The following is a 21,810-nucleotide window of genomic DNA, read 5'->3' on the forward strand; positions in this document are numbered from 1 at the left end:
CTTGCCACAGCTGACAGGTGGTTGCGAGTCCTGGCGCTGCATTTATAGGGACTGCACCCCTTGTGATGTCACCACCCGTTCTGAGGCTTTAAAGATAGGGATTGCACCCCTTGTGATGTCACCACCCGTTCTTAAGGCTTTAAAGATAGGGATTGCACCCCTTGTGATGTCACCACCCGTTCTTAAGGCTTTAAAGATAGGGATTGCACCCCTTGTGATGTCACCACCCGTTCTTAAGGCTTTAAAGATAGGGATTGCACCCTTTGTGATGTCACCACCCATTCTGAGGCTTTAAAAGATAGGGACTGCACCCTTGTGATGTCACCACCCATTCTGAGGCTTTATAGATAACACGCCAGCCAACACCAATGATATTGCTCAGCATGACATCACTACTGTTATCGCTAAACCCATGTGACATCTCAGACATGCTTTTAATCGTGACTTCATCGCTTTCTTTTTGCTGGCAGGTGGCGCCGCTGAGCAGGCTGGAAGAATAGAAGCTGGAGATGAAATCATTTCGATTGGTGGAAAAGCTTTGATCGGCCTCATGCACTATGACGCCTGGAATATCATCAAAGCGGTTCCTGAGGGGCCGGTGCAGTTACTGATCCGAAAACACAGAACCGCCGTGTGATCAGGGCCCCCCCCCCAATGCACTTATTCTCTATAGAGACGGCTGAGCGCCCCCTAGCTGTGTCCATGGGAATGATTTCTCTGTAAAGACCTGGGACATCACACACAGGTGGCACCGGACACTTGCGGCTGGACTTTCCAGGAGATCTGTAGATCAGCAGGTTCAGCACTGACTGCGCCACTATCCATGGCGGTGCCATGCACCGAGGACCCGCGAGCCTGTATTTCTTATGTGGAGATTAAACTTGAATAATAGCATTTATTTATATCTCCTACATGCTATCTCTGAAGCATCACAAGAAGCGTGTTGCATTTATGAGCCTGTCGATGTAGCAGAGCTGAATTTGCCGTTAACTGTTTCCTCTTGAGCACTGTGATAATGTCCAGTAGATGTAGCAGTGGTCGTATGGTAAACAGCAGATAACATATTGTGGTAGCCCGATGAGCTGTGCCCCACATGACAGACTTGGCACTGCTAGAGACATTCAGCTCTGCTACAACTCGACCTGGCAGAAGCCTGTTTTTTTGGGTTTGCTTACATTTGGTCGCATAGCATCTATTCACATGATGCACATTTCTCTCTAGGTTGGAAACCCTGATGCAGTATTTGGCACTATGAGATGGCGGTCCAGCCCCAGGACACCGGCCCTTTAATATCTCCAAAGTCTCCTTTCCGGAAATGTTGGGTGACGACAAACTCGGCCACAATTACAGGGTTGTTACTCTGCTTTCCCAGTCAGGCAAAAGTGCTGTTTTATGTAGCCAGCTTGGTTGGCATCTAGCTTTCCCAGGCTGAATAGATTTATTTTCATACAAAAATGTTCTGCGTGTAAAAGGGGCACCAGAGGTTCATCACGAAGGCAGCAGGATATAATCTACAGATGTAGCAGAGCTGGATTTGTAATGTCAACCTTATTTGTGCGACTTGATCTGAATAAGAAGGACAGGGCAAGTTTACTGGCAGTCCTATGTAAAACTGCAGGTAGCACATTATAAGATTAATGAGTAGTGTTGAGCGAACTTGTGTTTTAAGTTCGGCGTCTAAAGTTCGGGTTCGGGTTATCGAAGAATCGCGTTATGGATTCCGCTACCACGGACCATAACGGAATTTCTTCGATAACCCGAACTTTAGACGCCGAACTTAAAAACACAAGTTTGGTCATCACAAAATCGTGAGGATCTGAAATGACAATCTCAGCTCTGCTGAATCTGTAATGTGCAGCTCCAGCTCAACGAGATGATTGATGGCGTATTGAGAGTGGAGGACTAGCGCCATCTGGTGGCCAATTACATTATATACCAGAAAATGATCTATATTTATACATAGATTTATGGAAATCGCATATATACAGAGTCTATAGAATTGCCATATGACAGAGTTATTTTCCTACCATGAACCCCCACACCGGTCATCAACAGGTAAATGCTCTATATTGTCATATGATAATATTCACATACAGCAGTGCGCTGCAGCCGATTGCTGAACTACAATTCCCAGCATTGTTCCCACAGCCTGAAGCTGCATGCTGGGAGCTTGCAATCCACGGCAGCCGGGGCGCGTCAGGCTGCAGGTCACTGATATAGAGATGGACTATATGTTCATAAGAAAGTATTTTTAACACCTGAATATGCCAGATCTTCTCCATCGTCGCATCCTGATCTATAGGCAGTTTCTTCCCCTCATCCGTGAGTCACGTGTGTGATTGGAGATGATGGGAGTAGGACTGACAGATTCCTCACTCAACACCTTGCACTTTTTAGATGTAAATATGGGGAACAAGGGTCGGACCCCGTATTTATTGGTCCCCGTGTCTTGTCTCACAGACAGTATTAACTTAAAGGAAGACTCCATGCAAAACTTCAGGCCTAGTGCAGGGCTCCAGAGGGTGGGGCATGACACAGATATACCCCCTTCATGCTTTTTTGGTTGGTATAACACAATGTATACATTGTGCTTGAGCATTCCTTTAAGGCCTCTTGCCCACAAACGTAAGGGCTCCGTGCCCGTGCTGCAACTTGCACGGGCAGCGACCTGCGGGGCAGCCGCATGCGGATCGCAGAGCCATTCACTTGAATGGGGTCCGCGATCCGTCCGTTCCGCAAAAAAATAGAACAAGTTCTATTTGTTTACGGAACCCCAACGGAAGCACTCCGTAGTGCTTCCATGGGGTTCCGTTCCGTACCGCCTCTCCGGATTCAAGTGAATGGGTCCGCATCCGTGATGCGGAATGCACACGGCTGTTGACCCGTGTATTGCGTAACCGCTGTATGCGGTCCACAGCATGGGCACGGAGCCCGTACTTTCGTGGGCAAGAGGCCTAAGAGTTATACTGTACATCTTCTTGACCCTTGGGGTTCGGCTACAGCTGTCGTGCCCAAGGATCGCAGCGGGATCGCCGTGTTGCGGTGCTAGTGTAGAAATAAATTCTGCCAACAGTGTCAATGCAAGTTGCACTGCGACACCATTCATTGCTACCACCGCTACACTGTGATCTCACTGCAATCCTTGGGCCGCGACCAAGATTGCCCTGTAGCCAAACCCTTAAAGGGGTTGGCCAGTATTTTAAGAAAAATTGCAGGAAAAGCTAACCATTGTGTCCTCAGTAGTGATGCTTGCATGTGCGGCACAGATGGCTGAGGCCAGTGATGTCAGCTGTCACGTGAATGATGTACGTATGTCATAGCTGCAGGGACCAGCAGATCAATGAGGGATTTAATGGGTGAGAGTCATTGGTTTTTTTTTAATACTGTTTATAGGAAATTTTCTTAAAATCCCCAACATTTTTTTATTTTATTGCCCAAAAAACACTGGGTTCCTTGAAGAAAACCATCAGTGGCCAGGCTCACCAACAAAATAAAAAAAGAGGTGGAAAATGTAGCCGTGTGTGAACCCAACAAATAAAACTCTTATTTAAAAATGCAAAAATACCAGAAGTTGTGTCCTGGTCACGGCCCGCTGTCCGCCATGTCCTCGCAGATGATTTTGTAACATATTGTATATTTTGTCAGATATGCCTTGTACATGACACCGGTGCATGACACACTACATACTGTACATTTGTAATGCTGCTTTTCCTCAGCGATGTAAATCTGATATTGAATCTTGTTTTTAGTAGTTTTACAAGTAATAAAACACAATATTACAGGAGGGGTGTGCGTTTCTTCATTGTGGTGACAGCGCCATCTGCTGGTGACATTTAACATTGTCTTGTCCTATTGGAAATATTAAAGGAAAGCTCCAAATAAATCTGTTCTAATCTTATAAAAATGTATATTATTTCTGTATAAAGGTAACACATTTCCTGTTCTTTTTTTTCATTCTTCTATTAATAGGACGAACGCTTGGCATTGAGACAGTCATGCTGTCTGTGACTCTGCAGGCTGCTGCTCTGCGTCCTTGATTTACACTGCTTGTTGAAATTGGCCATTGTGTGTGTGTGTGTGGGGCACCCCCAAAACTTCTGCCGGTCAGCAATTTGTACTACTTGCAGGCATGGGAACTGACCAGCTCCATACATTGTGCCTGGTTACTTCAGTGCTGCTCCCATTCACAGTGCATTAGACGAACATCATAGCAGGTGCTGCCCCTTCTGGAGCTGAGCTCAGAGGAAACTTACCATTAGGCCTCTTGCACACGACCATATGTCTTTTTGAGTATTTTGCATTCTGCAAAAAACGAATCCGCAAAATATACGTATGACATCCGTGTGCATTTCGTTTTTTGCGGAACGGAACATCTGGCCCCTAATAGAACAGCACTATCCTTGTCCGTTATGCGGACAATAATAGGACATGTTCTATGTTTGAACGGAAATGGAAGGCATACAGAGCACCTTTGTAGAAGGCTTGCATAGTAAAGTATAAATTTTTTAATGGGTTGCATCAGAAGGGGCATAGATGCGAACATAGTCCTACCACTTTACACATCACTAGTCAGACCACACATGGAGTACTGTGTACAGTTCTGGGCTCCTGTGAACAAGGCAGACATAGCAGAGCTGGAGAGGGTCCAGAGGAGGGCAACTAAAGTAATAACTGGAATGGGTGGACTACCGTACCCAGAAAGATTATCAACATTAGGGTTATTCACGTTAGAAAAAAGACGACTGAGAAGAGATCTAATTACTATGTATAAATATATCAGGGGTCAGTACAGAGATCTCTCCCATCATCTATTTATCCCCAGGACTGTGACTGTGACTGTGACGAGGGGACATCCTCTGCGTCTGGAGGAAAGAAGGTTTGTACACAAACATAGAAGAGGATTCTTTACGGTAAGAGCAGTGAGACTATGGAACTCTCTGCCTGAGGAGGTGGTGATGGTGAGTACAATAAAGGAATTCAAGAGGGGCCTGGACGTATTTCTGGAGTGTAATAATATTACAGGCTATAGCTACTAGAGAGGGGTCGTGATCCAGGGAGTTATTCTGATGCCTGATTGGAGTCGGGAAGGAATTTTTTCCCTTTAAGTGGGGAAAATTGGCTTCTACCTCACAGGGTTTTTTGCCTTCCCCTGGATCAACTTGCAGGATAACAGGCCGAACTGGATGGACAGAGGGCTTTTTCCGGCCTTATGTACTATGTTACCTTCCGTTTTTTTTGCAGATCCATTAAAATGAATGGTTCCGTATACGGAACACAAAAAATGGAACGTGAACGAAGGCCTTAGATATGGAGCCTATAGAGGGCCCAATCTACTCAAAACTGCATCATAAGGGCAGTCCTGTATTTTGCCCTAGGCATTTGAGGTCCAGTGCCTAGGGTAGCACAGGCTCCTGACAAAAAAAACCCACAACAAACCTTTAATTGACGTGATGGGTAGTGGAAGTTCTGCCATCTAAATCCTGGTAGGTGTAAGGGAGGTTATTGTATGGTGGGATTCCATTATAATTATGAACGTGAGGCTGCAGGTGAAAGGAGGCAGCACTAGACTCTGGAAGACGAGGATAGGTATTTTAAATTGCCCACTATTTATTGGGTGCATGATCTATGTAGCGGTTTATGTGGATAGGTAGACACTTAGAGGAGGCACGAATACATGCCATAATTTGATATTAAAACTTTGAGCGGCACAGACTACAGTATATAGTATGCAGAAGAGAGCAAAGTGGTGTAAGACAGCCAGCAGGGGGTGCAGCGAAGTAATGATGCTGCAGAGGGCATAGGGACATAAGGGCACTTTCACACTAGCAGGTTTTTTTTTCCGGCATTATTTTCCGTCCTAGGGGCTCTATACCGGAAAAGAACTGATCAGTTTTATCCCCATGCATTCTGAATAGAGAGCAATCCGTTCAGGATGCATCCGGATGTCACTGAACGGCGTTTTGGACGGAGGAAATAAGCTGCGGTATTATCTCCGTCCAAAATTCCGGATCAGATGCCGAATCCGGCATTAATTTACATTTACATCCTTCCGGTCTGCGCATGTGCAGACCAGTAAAAATGTGAAAAAAATATATAACGAGTCTGTTTCTCCAGAGAGACGGATCCGTCTACAAATGCTGTTCGTTTGCATGCAGATTGCCGGTGTAACGTTATATTACCCTACTTCGTGAGATTTCCCTACCTCCTAACTTCCGGTCGCACCGCTAATGACGTGAGGAGGCGTTCCTGAGTTTTGATGATCTGCGCATGCGCAAACGGACAGTTTAGGGAAAAATCTCACAGCGGAGTTCAGCTGCAGTGTCCCACTGCGCATGCGCCGGAGAGCCTCAGTGGAGAAATTTTACGGCCCAGTGCGCAAGCGCGGCTAACTCCAGAACATCCATCCGATCTCCGTGCCTGCGCAGTGTGGGGGTAGGGAGATCTCATGGCCATATTTTCTGTTAAATAAATATATATATATATATATATATATACACTGCTCAAAAAAATAAAGGGAACACTTAGGCTGCGTTCACACGGGCGAGTATTCCGCGCGGGTGCAATGACCCATTCATTTCTATGGGGCTGTTCAGATAAGCGGTGATTTTCACGCGTCACTTGTGCGTTGCGTGAAAATCGCAGCATGCTCTATATTCTGCGTTTTTCACACAACGCAGGCCCCATAGAAGTGAATGGGGTTGCGTGAAAATCGCAAGCATCCGCAAGCAAGTGCGGATGCTGTGCGATTTTCACGCATGGTTGCTAGGTGACAGTCTATTCACTGTATTATTTTCCCTTATAACATGGTTATAAGGGAAAATAATAGCATTCTGAAAACAGAATGCATAGTAAGTGATCAGTTGAGGGTTAAAAAAAATAAAAAAAATTAACTCACCTTCTCCGTTTTGTTCGCGTAAGTCCCGGTCTCTTCTTTACTTCTCAAAAGATGACTATGGGCTAAAGGACCTTTGGGTGACGTAAGATCACATGCTCCAATCACATGGTCCATCACCGCGGTGATGGACCATGTGATTGGAGCATGTGATCTGACGTCACCAAAGGTCCTTTAGCCCATAGTTTATCTTTTAAAGAACTAAAGACCGGGAGAACTACGCGAACAACAGGAGAAGGTGAGTTAATTTTTTTTATTTTTTTTAACCCTCAACTGATCACCTACTAAGCATTCTGTTTTCAGAATGCTATTATTTTCCCTTATAACCATGTTATAAGGGAAAATAATAACATCTACACAACACCGAACCCAAACCTGAACTTCTGTGAAGAAGTTCGGGTCTGGGTACCACAGTCGGTTTTTTATCACGCGCGTGCAAAACACATTGCACACGCACGATAAAAACTGAACATCGGAACGCAATCGCAGTCAAAACTGACTGCAATTGCATTCCTACTCGCGCGGGTTTGCCGCAACACACCGGGACGCATCCGGAACTAATCCGGACACGCTCGTGTGAACGCAGCCTTAAACAACACAATGTAACTCCAAGTCAATCACACTTCTGTGAAATCAAACTGTCCACTTAGGAAGCAACACTGAGTGACAATCAATTTCACATGCTGTTGTGCAAATGGGATAGACAACAGGTGGAAATTATAGGCAATTAGCAAGACACCCCCAATAAAGGAGTGGTTCTGCAGGTGGTGACCACAGACCACTTCTCAGTTCCTATGCTTCCTGGCTGATGTTTTGGTCACTTTTGAATGCTGGCGGTGCTTTCACTCTAGTGGTAGCATGAGACGGAGTCTACAACCCACACAAGTGGCTCAGGTAGTGCAGCTTATCCAGGATGGCACATCAATGCGAGCTGTGGCAAGAAGGTTGGTTTGCTGTGTCTGTCAGCGTAGTGTCCAGAGCATGGAGGCGCTACCAGGAGACAGGCCAGTACATCAGGAGACGTGGAGGCGGCCGTAGGAGGGCAACAACCCAGCAGCAGGACCGCTACCTCCGCCTTTGAGCAAGGAGGAACAGGAGGAGTACTACCAGAGCCCTGCAAAATGACCTCCAGCAGGCCACAAATGTGCATGTGTCTGCTCAAACGGTCATAAACAGACTCCATGAGGGTGATATGAGGGCCCGACGTCTACAGGTGGGGGTTGTGCTTACATCCCAACACCGTGCAGGACGTTTGGCATTTGCCAGAGAGCACCAAGATTGGCAAATTTGCCACTAGCGCCCTGTGCTCTTCACAGATGAAAGCAGGTTCACACTGAGCACATGTGACAGACGTGACAGAGTCTGGAGACGCCGTGGAGAACGTTCTGCTGCCTGCAACATCCTCCAGCATGATTGGTTTGGCATTGGGTCAGTAATGATGTGGGGTGGCATTTCTTTGGAGGGCCGCACAGCCCTCCATGTGCTCGCCAGAGGTAGCCTGACTGCCATTAGGTACCGAGATGAGATCCTCAGACCCCTTGTGAGACCATATGCTGGTGCGGTTGGCCCTGGGTTCCTCCTAATGCAAGACAATGCTAGACCTCATGTGGCTGGAGTGTGTCAGCAGTTCCTGCAAGACGAAGGCATTGATGCTATGGACTGGCCCGCCCGTTCCCCAGACCTGAATCCAACTGAGCACATCTGGGACATCATGTCTCGCTCTATCCACCAACGTCACGTTGCACCACAGACTGTCCAGGAGTTGGCAGATGCTTTAGTCCAGGTCTGGGAGGAGATCCCTCAGGAGACCGTCCGCCACCTCATCAGGAGCATGCACAGGCGTTGTAGGGAGGTCATACAGGCACGTAGAGGCCACACACACTACTGAGCCTCATTTTGACTTGTTTTAAGGACATTACATCAAAGTTGGATCAGCCTGTAGTGTGGTTTTCCACATTAATTTTGAGTGTGACTCCAAATCCAGACCTCCATGGGTTAAAAAATTTGATTTCCATTTTTTTATTTTTGTGTGATTTTGTTGTCAGCACATTCAACTATGTAAAGAACAAAGTATTTCAGAAGAATATTTAATTAATTCAGATCTAGGATGTGTTATTTTTGTGTTCCCTTTATTTTTTTGAGCAGTGTATATATAACATATAGATTCTGGCGACGGAACTGCTTGCCGGATCACTCTGCCTCAAGTGAGAAAGTAGCCTAACAACCTGCAGAGGGCGCAGTGACGTTACTCATGCAGCAGAGGGTGTAGTGACATAAGACAGCCAGCAGGGGGCGCAGCGACATTAATGCAGCAGAGGGCGTAGTAAAATAAGGCGACCAGTAGGGGGTGCAGTGACATATGCATCAGAAGGCGTAATTTCAAGAGAGAAGCAGCCCCCTTATGTCATACAGCAGAAGGCGTAGTTACATCAGACAAGCAGCAGGGGGCGCACTGGCACATAAGACCTCTAGCTACCAGGGTACAGAAGAAGGGTAAAACGGGACGGGTTGCAGGACACGCCCTCCAAGTGCTACGTGACGCACTTCCGGCGCCGCCATATTTTGGCTCCAGATTTAAGTCTCTGGTTGACTTCCGGTGAGTGAAGCAATGACAGTGGCTTCGCTGTACAGTGAGAGTAGTAATATGTCTGACTTCCGGTTCCTGATTTTACACGTGGGAGGACCGCTGGAGAGCTGGAGGTACCGCAGGTTGGGGCAGGGGAGTGACAGGGCTAGTATGGTGGGCTGTGGGATTAGCTGGCCTTCTATATGGGGCAGGGCACGGAGGTCGTTAGACATTGAATAAACAGGACAGCTCTATGGACACATATTGCAGATTAACCCTTTCCTGCTACTGCCTTTTTCCATTATTTTGCTTTTTACTCCCTGTCTTCCTAAAATGTTGTTACTTTTCCGTTCACTTAGCTTGTTTCTGCGGGACATGTACTTTCTAATGGCACCATTTAATATCCAATACCATATAGCGGGAACCTGGAAAGGATTGGAAAAGAAATTCAATTCCCCCATTGTTTTACTGGTTTTCACGGCATTCACTGTGCGGTCAAAGTGACGCGTTACCCTTTATTCTGCAGATCATTACAGCAGTAACAAACTTATATTGCTTTTATGTTTTTAGTACTTTTAAAAAAACTTAGTTACAAATTTATTTGCATCGTCATATTCTGACACTCGTAACTAGTGTTGAGCCAACTTCTGTTTTAAGTTTGGCGAATAAAGTTCGGCTTCCGGTTAGCGGAGAATCCCGATATGGATTCCAAATTCCGTTGTGGTCCGTGGTAGCGGAATCAATAATTGGCCGATTATTGATTCCGCTACCACGGACCACAACGGAATTTGGAATCCATATCGGGATTCTCCGCTAACCGGAAGCCGAACTTTAGACGCCAAACTTAAAACAGAAGTTCGCTCAACACTACTCATAACTTATTTTTTTTTACTTTTTTTTTTTATTGTACCATATGGGGTGTGTGACCTCGTGGTACGGGATAAATCCTTTTATACATAGTTCAGGCAGTTATGGACATAGTGATACCAGTGATGTGGGGGTTTTTGTTTGCAAAATGGGGAAACGTAGGGTTGACTCGAATTTTTACTTTTTTATATGATTATTATTAGCGCCTCTATGGCACTGGTCCTCAACCTTTTCATGCCAAGTGCCCCCAGTGACAAGAATTGTGAGCCGAGAACCCCCCAACGAAGTGAACGCTGTTAAATGTTACCCTGATTAGGCTTTTCTCACACCGCGGCCACGGGCCCCGTCAGCTGGTTCTGCGGACTGGACAGACAGAATAGTGCAGCATGCAGAGCTAATCTTCCTGTCAAAATGACAGGCCCCACATTAGGACTAGGGATGAGCGAATCGACTTTGGATGCGTCATCTGAAGATTCGCATAAAACTTGGTTAGAATACTGTCCAGAGTGTTCTAATGGTGAATGAACATCAGTTCTCTCCTCTCCTGTGTCCTCCCATCCTCATACTAGGTAACTTCATGCCGCTCCGAGGCCCTTGGTTCCAATTCATGAACCTGTGCTTAGGGTTGCATCGGGTATCGAATTAACAATTCCTAATCGACACTTTTGTATCGGTATCGATTCGATACCGGGATTTTCAATTTACCGATACTAGGCTGCGCTACTGCACAGCCTAGTATCAGAGAACATGTTCCGTCAGCAGCACAGGGGACCATTGGTGGTGCAGTGCGACCTGTCCCCCCCCCCCCCCCCCCCCCCCCCCCCCCCCCCCCCCCCCCCAGTATTAAATCATTGGTGGCAGTGGCCACAGGGTCCCCACCCCTCCTCCTCATTGGTGGGGCAGTGGAAGCTGTGATCGGTTACCATGGCAGCCAGGACGCTACTGCAGCCCTGGCTGCCATGGTAATCTCCCTGCTGCTCTGTGTACTATGCACAGGGAAACGGGGACAGTGTGAAGTCCTAGTCACCCTAATAGAGCTCTATTAGGGTGAATAGGACAAGGGATGAAAATATCCCAGGTTATAGCCCCTAAGGGGGTAAAAATAGTTCTGAAATAAAAAGTAAAAAAAAAAAATATTAAGTATAAATCACACCCTTTCCCAATTTTACACATAATTTATTTATTGTTTATATTTTTTAACATATTACATATCACCACGTCCGAAAAGTCCAAACTATTAAAATTTATCTCCTGTGCGGTGAACGGCATAACAGAAAAAAAAAATGCGCGATTCGCCATTTTTTTTGTCGCCTTGTCCCCCCCCCCCCCAAAAAAAATAGGGTAGGACTGTTCTATTATGGGCCAGATGTTCCATAAAATGCGTAATACACACAGCTTTTTTGCTGTTTTATTTTTTCGCATGGTATCGAGTATTGCAATACTTTTTTATGGAATCGAAATCAAATCGCAATTTTGGTATAGTGACAACCCTACCTGTGCTGCACCTGCTCTGTGGTGGAGGACGCTCACTAGTGGGCATGTCTGCAGTCATCTCAGAGCAGGAAGGCAGCATTAAATGGATTGTCCAGGAATAAGCAACTTTTCACAGGTGCCCGCAGCCTGCCCCCTCTATGGTAAGAATCGTACCTACTCTCCGCCTCTCTGGTCCCGTGTCCATGTTCCGGTCTGCGGCTTGTTTAATTCGTCCCTGGCACAGGCATTATCTGCTGCTGCAGTGGTAGTGATGTGTCTCTGGTGGACACCAGTCATTAGCTGCATTGGAGCAGATGCCGTAGCGGAGACCTGTGAAAAGCTACTTACCGCTACTACCAAACAGCCCTCCTGTGACCAGCATTGAATATAGAAGATACACTTTGTACATGTTTCTTTATTCCCATTTAGACTTGTACCTGATTCTCTGTATATCCAGGACATGCATGTACAGATTTTCTTACGTCTTCGGTGGACAAATTCATAGATTTCTTACAATTATTAGGTCTATAACAGTTTGGATATGTCATCAAAATATATTGCTGCACAACCCCCTTTAAAGGTGTTATCCAATTCTACAAATGCCCCTCCTATAGATCATACTTACCCTGCTCCCCAGCACCTGTGTCACTCCAGATCCCTGCACGACCGCAGCTGCATCTACCTGTCAGGGGGATCCAAACATCCTGCGAAAGTTAAAAAACCTCCCTAGCATCATGGGAGACATCACCCAGGATGCAAGTTGGCTGGTCACCATCGCGGCCTGTATTGGCTGCACCCCCCATCGCTGGATGTTGTGCTCTGCGCGACAGGAGATACAGCAGTGGCCGTGCAGGGATCCAGGGAGCGGGGTAAGTACATGGGCGTAGCTATAGGGGGTGCAGAGGTAGCAGTCGCAACCGGGCCCAGGAGCCTGAGGGGGCCCAAAGACCCTTGTGCCACATAAGAAGACACACAACGCACTTAGGGAAGGGGGGCCCAAGCTGAACTTTTGCACCACGGCCCTTGAGCCGTTAGCTATGCCCCTGTCTATAGGATGGGCCTGGCCGGGCATTGTGTGGGGCATAACACCTTTTAAGATGTGATAATTTTACTACAGGAAATGTATTACTAAATTATTGCCCGTTTATGACTTGCGGACTCCATGAGATCTGCTCCCCAGTAGTAGTGACCCCCACCATAGTGAGCTCAATAGTAATAAAGCCCCCTGTAGTATGCCTCAGAAGTAATAAAGCCCCCATAAAACAACCCAGTAGACAAAAATGACCCATAGTGCCAACTTTAGTACTTATGTCTTCATAGCTTTCCCTGGGTTAAAATAATGACCCCCAATAGTGCAGCCCCTATAGTGCCAAAATAATGCTGCCCCGGTTAAAATGATCTGCCCTTTAGTGCTGCACCAGTTACACTTATGACCCCCTTGCCCCCCCATAGTGGCCTAGTAGTGCTGCCCCTGTTATAATAATAGTCCCCTCCATAGTGCCCTAGTAGTGGTGCCCCCCCCCCCCCCCCCACTGTAAACTAAACCAGGGGTCAGCAACCTTCTGCACTCCAGCTGCTGTGGAACTACAACTCCCAGCATGCACACTGTGCTCAGTTGTAACACTCATAGAAGTGAACGGTGCATTCTGGGAGCTTAATTACTAGTCGAATGCAAACAAATTAGGATTCTCCTCTGTATGTATATAATATATATGCTATATGCAGGTTTCTGCTTGCTGATTGGCTAGAGTTGAAGCATCTTGTCCATGGAGGTTACGTTTCTGGGGACGGGGTCCGCGTATCCATCTCCCTGCAGAGGGGCTTCAGCCGTCGTCTTTCGGACAGATGGGGAGTGCTGGCTGTTCGATTGTGGGGAGGGCACCCAGACTCAGTTCATGAAGAGCGCCCTCCGAGCAGGTAAGGAACGCTGACAGCCTGGGCTGTGGGACATAGGTGACCTCACCGCTATTATAGCACTCGCATGATTTACTCAGCATCCCCCCTGAAAAGCAGCTCTCGATTGTTTCTGCTGATCTCATGCCAAGACTGCCAATATTTACAAGGTGCTTATATCTGCTCTTGGGAAAGCTGAGCTATTTTAGGCCGCCCCATATAGATAAATGGAGGGCAGCCGCTTGCCCTCCTTCACTTTGCTGGCTTTGTTTACGAGATAGGTGCATGTCCCTGCTCTGTGACCCGCACCTATCAGACAATGGGGGCATATCCTAGCAATATGCCCCCATTGTCTGAGATGGGGAAAACCCCTTTAAAATACACGGAGGCAGTCCCACCTCTTGGGCTGTGCACTAATCAATATCTGATCGGTGGGAGTCCAACTCCTGACACCCCCACCTATCAATGTGACGTACCAGGCTGTGGCTTCGTTTTTGGCCTGTGACATTGACTATCAGTCGCATCGCATTTCTGCAGCGCGTTCCCTTTCCAAGTGAGTTGGATTGAACTGCAATACCAAGCCCAGCCTCTATACAATGTGTGGCGCTGTATTAGATATATATTGAAGAGACTGCAACGCTCTTCGAAGCTCTGTGGCCCCTTCAAACGGCTGATCGCTGGAGTTGCCATGAGTTGGTCCCCCCCCCAACTATCTGATATTAACGATCTATCCTGAGGATAGGAATCAATATCTAAGTCTTGAACAGCCCCTTTAATGGCAGCCAAATTTTTGGTCACCCCGTTTTCCCGGAAGGTGTCATAGCTACGAACAGGAGGAAGACGTCTTATAGCGTTATATTTGGGTACGTTGGTCACACAGATTTCCTCAAATGAGACGTTATTATTTATTGGGCTGCTATTCAAATCTCGCCTCTAATCCCCGGTGGTGTAATGTGAGCCGGGCAGAAATCATATCTGCATCCCGCTCTAGGTGCTGCCCGCTGCCCATTACGTTTTCTACGATGTGTGGGTATCCCAGCTGTCACCAGCTCTGCGGAGCCCGGCAGCTGCAGGTTCCAGTGACAGCTGAGGGCCAGTACCGGATAAAATAAGGATTTCAGGACTCCTCCAGGAACATTGGGAGATATTCTTAGTCTTATTTATTCCTCACCATTTCATTCAGGATTCTAGCGGCCGTTTATTACATCCACCCACATTGGGCCACAGAGGGGGGGGGGGGGGGGGGGGGGGCTATGGCAGATTAACAAGCCACACATTTGTCAGAAATGTGTTGGAGCAGAATTCCATATTCGTGAGACCTCTAAGTGGGAATGTCTTCAAAGTTGCACCGAATTTATCAAAATCTATTGTTTAAGGCCATGTGCACACGACTGTTGTTTTTTACGTCCGCAAATTGTGCGTCCACCCAAAAAAACGGATCCGGCATCCGTTTTTTTTTTTTGAGGATCCGTTTTGTTTTTTCAACGGACATTCACTTTTTTTTTTTTGCTGAAGGGAAACACTGACGCGGAACACAAACGGATGAACTATCAGCATTTTTTTTTGCTGACCCACTGACATGAATGGGTCCCCATCCTATCCGCAAAAAAAAAAACGGAACGGAGGCAGAGAAAAACAACTGTCGTGTGCATGAGGCCTTACTGAGAGCAAATTGATTGCGCCTAGTCCCTGGGAAGAAAAGTGATCTCAGAAGTGTCTGGCAGCTGCTAATCCCCTCTCCCTATGGCGGTCAGCATGATCCCTGTGTTACCTGGGTTTCTGGATTCTCCAGCTAGAGTAGGGAGTCTTGCATGCCAGGCAGTGCTCCCTGGGAAAGGGTTGTGCAAATTCTCTCTCCTCCAGGAGGAAGGAAACTGTCTCTCTAGTGTCATTTATTGGACGTAGCTACTCTATAGTCAGTGTCCAACCCTTAAAGTCAGTAAGCCACGGGCAGGCTCTCCATAGGAACTAATATGCGGCAGGAGGATAAAGGCTGCTGCACACACACTCCGGCTCTCCTGATACTCACTATGGGGAGCCTGTGCATGGACGGGAGCGTGTGTTCCCGGTTTTTAACCTCTCTGATGCTATTTGACCACAGCATCTGAGGAGTTAGATGTACGCGATCGACGTTAGCGTAGATCGCATACATTAGTCCCGGGTTCCTGCTGTTTAAAACAGCAGATCCCCCTCGGCTATGGGCGCCTGCGGGCGGGCGCAATTTTTAAATGGCATACCACAAGTGTACATTTACGCGAGGAGGTCGGGAAGGGGTTAATGAGTCTATGGATATCAACCAAACCAGAGTCTGCTCCAAAAGAAAGACACCATTTGTAGACGGCTGTTTTGGGATACTTGCCCCTCAGAGGACACTAGGGTACTTGCATTTATTAGGTGGCGCACTATAGAGACCGTTTTCTTCCACCCGCAGGAGAGCTGATTTGCATTTAGTCTACTAGGGCTTGTCACCCAGCTTTCCCAGACTCCTGCATAGCAAATAGGCCTAGTTGTGCAGAGCTATATATCGCTACACGACAAGGCCTATTTGCTGTTCCACAGGTTAGGTGAGGACCCCTGTATAATGACATTTATGTTGTTGTCACTCAGCTTTCCCAGGAACAGAAACGGCTGTAAACACAGTTTTTGCTACCTGATAACCGGATGATACGCAGTCTTTCCATATGGTGTCTATATAATGCCTCATGTTTGGTCTCACTATCTCTAGGCCGAATCACCAAGATCTTCATCACTCACCTCCATGGGGATCACATGTTTGGTCTCCCTGGGTTCCTGTGTACGGTTAGTCTCCAGTGTGGCTCTACTCCTACTAACCAGCATGTGGACATCTACGGACCTGTTGGTCTGAGGAGCTTCATTCGGATGAGTCTCGAAGTGTCTCACTCTTGGCTCGTTTTCCCATACACGGTCCATGAATTTTTGCCTTCAGAAAACCAGTGCCCAGCAGAAGAGTTCAGAGACTTCTCCAAATATACTGGAGACTGCTTCCCCCCCACCCCAGAAGACCGGATTATTTCTGCTGACCTCACTGATGGCACCTACTGTCTCCTCGAAAATGAGCAGTTCACAGTAAAAGCTTTTAAACTCTATCATCGTATCCCATCGTTTGGCTTTGTGATAACAGAGAAGGATCGACCAGGGAAACTCAACGTCAGTAAACTTCAGGAACTTGGTAAGATGTTGTCCACTTTGCAGATGCACAGGTGTTATGGTGACTTATCTAATTGTGTGGTTCTTGCTGCTTTGACCCCCTGTTAAGATGGTGGGCACGACTCATCAGCGGTCTCTTTTTTTTTTTTTTTTTTTTTTCTCCCCCCCCCCCCCCAAGTCTTGAGCCTGTACTGATGAGGGGCGAGAATCCTGATACCGGTGTCTTCAGATGGTTCCCCTCAACCTTTTGAAGGCACTCGTGGTTTGGTTAATATCCTTAGTCATGTTGCAAAGCGTGTTAAAGGATCCGACATTGACTGTAGGGTGGCTTCCTTCACTAGGTGGCTCCACAGAAACAACTTTCTTTTCTTTAGGCCTCTTGCACACGCCCGTATGTATTTTGCGGTCTGCAAAAAAACGGATCCACAAAAAATACGGATGACATCCGTGTGCATTCCGTATTTTGCGGAACTGAACAGCTGGCCCTTCATAGAACAGTACTAACCTTGTCCGTAATGCGGACAATAATAGGACATGTTCTATTTTTATGCGTAACGGAAATACGGACATACGGCATGCACACGGAGTAACTTTCGTTTTTTTTTGTTGCGGACCTATTGAAGTGAATGGTTCCGCATACGGTCCGCGAAAAAAACTGAATTGACACAGTAAGAAAATATGCCTTAGGCCTCTTGCACACGAACATATTGGTTCCGTTCCGTGCATTGGGGACTGCAAAGTCCGTGCGGCGGCCGGGACGGACTTTGCAGTCCCCAATGCAACTGCAAAGTCCGTGATCTGGCTGTTCCACAAAAAGATGGAACAAGTTCTATATTTTTTTTTGCGGAACGGAAGCACTCCGTAGTGCTTCCATGGGGTTCCATTCAGCACCACATCTCCTGAGTGCACTACAGCCGTGTGCAAGAGGCCCCTATAACACTCCATACACCAGTTCTAGTGCTCTCCACAAGGAGAAACGGTAATCCCACGGGACTGAAATCATGAGCCAGAAGAGAATCCTTCAGGGTAGTAAAACCAGAAGGACTTTATGATGGAAAGGATTGAAATGTTCTAATATATATTGTTTCAAGATTTGTTTGCTGTCGGTAAATAGGAACTTTCTTGTTTACAACCAGAGGCTGAGAAACCTTGTAGATACCTAATATTTCTCCCAGTTGACTACAGTACCCAGGATGAAAAGAACCAGAAGAGGCAACAGCGTACATCATCCGTTATGCTTGCTCGTACTTAATGGAAACTTAATGCGGAGAATGTGTTGAGGCAGGGTCACATTCAGAGGTGGCAATAACGCCTGTACAAGCGCCATAGACGCTTGTTCGGGCCATTTTACTCCCTGGAAAAAGTCTAAGGCGTACCAATAGGCCTTAGACTTCCCCCCCCAGTCATCAGTGCAGTGAACGGCACAGGCAGCGCAGCAATGCTGCCTGTGCCTGAAATATCCAATAGCAAAGCTCCTTATAGCAAGGAGCTTTGTTATTGGTTTGGGCGCCCGCCAGAGTGATAAAGGTCCTGCAGCAGGGGAAGCCGACGGGAGCTGGAAGGAGGAGAGGCCGGCTCCCAGGGGTTTCTATAATAAGGAGAGCTGGAGACATGACAGGGCCGCTGGAGAGCTAAGGAGCCGTGAACTCATGTGACTGGTCCCCGCTCTGAGAGAAGAGCTGCCCCTGGGCCTGTGTCCCACTGGAAGATTGTAGCAGTGAAAGTCTTGGCCTATCAGTCGTCAAGTGAGTGATTTTTATTTTATTTTCCCCCCCTGCCACAATCATGGTTCCTCCCAGTTCTCTGCACCTCCCTCTGCTTCCCTGTGGTTCTGTCCTCCTTGCTATCACCCCATAATTGGCACCCATTCTGGCTGGAGGATAATGAGGAGCATAGTCTCTAAGTGTGTGCAGATAGTTATCATCAGGACGTGACCTACAGAAATACAAGAAGGGGAGACACAAAATCGTATAGGATTTCCCCCCCCACTAGTGACCCTGCTCCCCCCGGCTCCTTTCCCAGCACGGCTCCATACGTTGTATAGCCACTGTGCTTGGTATTGGAGCGCAGCCCCCCTTGACTTAAATGGGGCTGAGCTGCAACGAGGCCATGTGACCGATGTACGGTGACGTCATAGGGCCTAGGAGGATGCCGCAGCTGATCGTCAGAGGTCCCAGATGTCTGAATCACGCCGATCTGATATTGATGACCCATCCAGTGGGCTCTCTCACGGCACCAGTCCAATGATGAATGCTCAGCGGCAGTTGAGATAGTGAATGCAAGTAGACTGTTTCTTATGGTCTGGGCGGTCACTGCAGTGGCTACCACAGAACCAGTTTGTGATGCCATGGCTGCCCTTTATGATACAGCAGCTCTTCTTATACAGCAGTCTTTGGTGTACATCTGCCTGTCTTGACTGTCCAGAACCTTCTCTACCTGTTTGAGTGCCCTCCTCTGACCACTGTCAACACCACCGATGCACTACAGAAACTTCTTGTCCAGCTCTTTTTGCAATTTGATTGATGGACCATCCAGCTTCTCAAAGTCCCTATATTCGGTCCTTTACAAAGACTATTAATAGCACAAATGGTGCACGCCCTCATCTAGCAGCATAGTGAACACTTCAACAACAACCAATCAACAGTCCTATAAGGGCTCAAGCACACGACTGTTGTCGGCCGGTGCCCAGGTGCGGACCCATTCTGTGGGTTTTCTGTCCGTTCCTCAGCACCGCAAAAAAGCGGTGCAGATTGCGGACCCCATTCGGGGAGATTGGGTCTTGCGTCTGCATATGGCAGCCCTATGGTCCGTGCCCGTGCATTGCAGACCGCAATTTGCAGTCCGGAGCACAGGCCCGGCCGACACATGTTTGAGCCCTAAGAGAAATGAAAAATAGCGCTGCCTGACAAAAACAACAAGAGTGATACCAGACAAAAAAAGTCTGTGGAACATCTGTATATAAGGAAAGGATCTTGGAACTTCGATCACTTGATGTAACGCCCTCCGACATTGCTATATTGTAAAATAAGCTTTTTATCTTCACTCCTTCAAGGTGTTATTGGTTTCATTTTCTGGTTGTATGTATAGCAGTCTCGAGAAACCCAGCCATTGTAAGGAGTTGAAGGGCTGCATTTTCCTGTATGTTGCTGGATCAGCAAAGGAGTCTAATGGGTGATGGATGCTATTGCCTATTTTTTTATTTATTTTTTTAAAAAAGGAGGCTGTACTGTATGAGGAACCATTCACGTCAATGGGTACGCAAAAAAAACTGAAATGACTGTGTGTATTACGTTTTCATATGTCCGCATGGCCGTTCCACATAAAAATAGAACTTGTCCTATTCTTGTCCATTTTGCAGACTAGGATAGGCATTGTTAGGCAAAGTGAATGCAATACGGATGTCACACGGACATCATCTATATTTTTTGTGGACCGCAAAATACCTACGTTTGTGTGCATGAACGTGATAGAACACATATGACTACAATTTCTAAATTCCTATGCAAATGAATAACCAGATGTGCATCTAATAAATAAATTATACAATATTCATATATTTATATAATATTTTCATTTTGCAGCCAGAGTTGCATTTGGTATATTTATTGAGATTCCACATAAAACTGGCCCTGACTCCATAGCTGTGACTCCGATGCCCTGGGTGGAACCCAAGTGAGCTAAAGGGGTTCTCCAGTATTGTAGTATTTTCTATATGGAGTCTCCATTTATATTTGTCCTAAGCAGTTGTGTCCATACCAGGATATATCAGTGGGAGAACCCCTTTCAACTTTTGGCCAGAGTTCCCTCTAAGTCTGATTTTTGACCTTGTTCTTTTCCTCCTCTCACCACAGGTATTCAGCCTGGTCCATTATATGGAAAGCTTAAGCTTGGTTCTGCTGTGACCCTTGAGAATGGACAAACCATCTCTCCATGTGATGTGCTGGGAGACCCTGTGCCTGGAAGAAAGATCTGCATCCTCGGGGACTGCTCGGGGGTTGTTGCGCCTGGAGCTGCTCAGCTCTGTCGAGATGCCGACCTTCTTATTCATGAAGCCACCTTAGATGACAGTCAGATGGAGAAGGCCAAGGATCATGGACACAGCACACCCAAGATGGCTGCTGAATTTGCTAATTTGTGCAGAGCCAAGAGGTTGGTCCTGACTCACTTCAGTCAGAGGTACAAGCCCCCAGGACTGGTCAGTGAGGGGGATGAAGATGTGACTGTTCTTAAAACCCAAGCAGAAAGTGTCCTGATGGGTCAAAGTGTGATTTTAGCCGAGGACTTTTTAACCATTAGCATTCCATTAAAGAAGCCATTATAGGCACTGCACTGATATTTTATATATTTTACACTTCTGAATATTTTATATGAAAGTGGATCAGTTTTATTTCTTTGGTATAAATTGTGTGTTATGAGTGGATTTGATAATTTCCAGCTAGTTATATGTCTGGGGGAAGGGTTCTACAATAAAACATGTATAGTCTCAACGCTCTGAACTGTACCCCTCATTAATTTCTGCAATAGGAATAGCTTAAAGGGGTATTCTCATCTTAATGATCACTGTTAAATCTGTTAATGATTTAACAGTGATCATTTTTCTAAATATATTTAACTAATTTCCACCCGTTAGAAGAAAATGAACATATACTGCTCTTCTCCGGAATCGCGTTGGCCGTGCTTGCGCAGACTACTTATTTTCTCCCGGCTGGCCGTGCGCAGTCCCGAAAGCGCATGCAGACGCACATGCGCTATGGTGATTTTTTTTGCGGACCCATTGAAGTGAATGGTTCCCCATACAGTCCGGAAGACAGACACGGAAAGAAAATACGTTCGTGTACATGAGCCCTAAGTTGTGTGTGTGTGTGTGTGTGTGTGTGTGTGTGTGTGTGTGTATATATATATATATATATATATATTTTTTTTTTTTTTTTTTTATGGCACCATTTAATTT

The 21,810-nt window shown here is 46.7% G+C and overlaps 2 protein-coding genes across 5 annotated transcripts in view; both read left to right on the forward strand.

The window, feature by feature from the left end:
• Positions 1 to 1,366, forward strand: part of PDZD2 (PDZ domain containing 2) — a 301,267-nt gene extending 299,901 nt beyond the window's left edge. For all 3 annotated transcript variants that reach the window (XM_040421009.1, XM_040421011.1, XM_040421010.1), the window contains one exon: positions 471 to 1,366. In XM_040421009.1, coding sequence (XP_040276943.1) covers positions 471 to 637 — 167 coding nt within the window. In that variant the 3' untranslated portion in view covers positions 638 to 1,366. The remainder of the gene's footprint in view (positions 1 to 470) is intronic.
• Positions 1,367 to 9,510: 8,144 nt separating this feature from the next.
• ELAC1 (elaC ribonuclease Z 1) lies at positions 9,511 to 21,388 on the forward strand. Of its 2 annotated transcripts, none has more exons than XM_040420143.1 (4): positions 9,511 to 9,592; positions 13,524 to 13,715; positions 16,417 to 16,881; positions 20,711 to 21,388. In XM_040420143.1, exons 2-4 carry the CDS (start codon positions 13,565 to 13,567, stop codon positions 21,178 to 21,180), a joined length of 1,086 nt encoding a protein of 361 aa, XP_040276077.1. In that variant the 5' UTR covers positions 9,511 to 9,592; positions 13,524 to 13,564; the 3' UTR covers positions 21,181 to 21,388. The 2 variants fall into 2 exon arrangements, with proteins under 2 accessions (XP_040276077.1, XP_040276078.1); XM_040420144.1 differs by lacking the exon at positions 9,511 to 9,592 and adding an exon at positions 10,785 to 10,894.
• The last annotated feature ends 422 nt before the right edge of the window (positions 21,389 to 21,810 follow it).

This window comes from Bufo bufo, chromosome 2, assembly GCF_905171765.1.
Source record: "Bufo bufo chromosome 2, aBufBuf1.1, whole genome shotgun sequence".
Taxonomy (NCBI): Eukaryota; Metazoa; Chordata; class Amphibia; order Anura; family Bufonidae; genus Bufo; species Bufo bufo.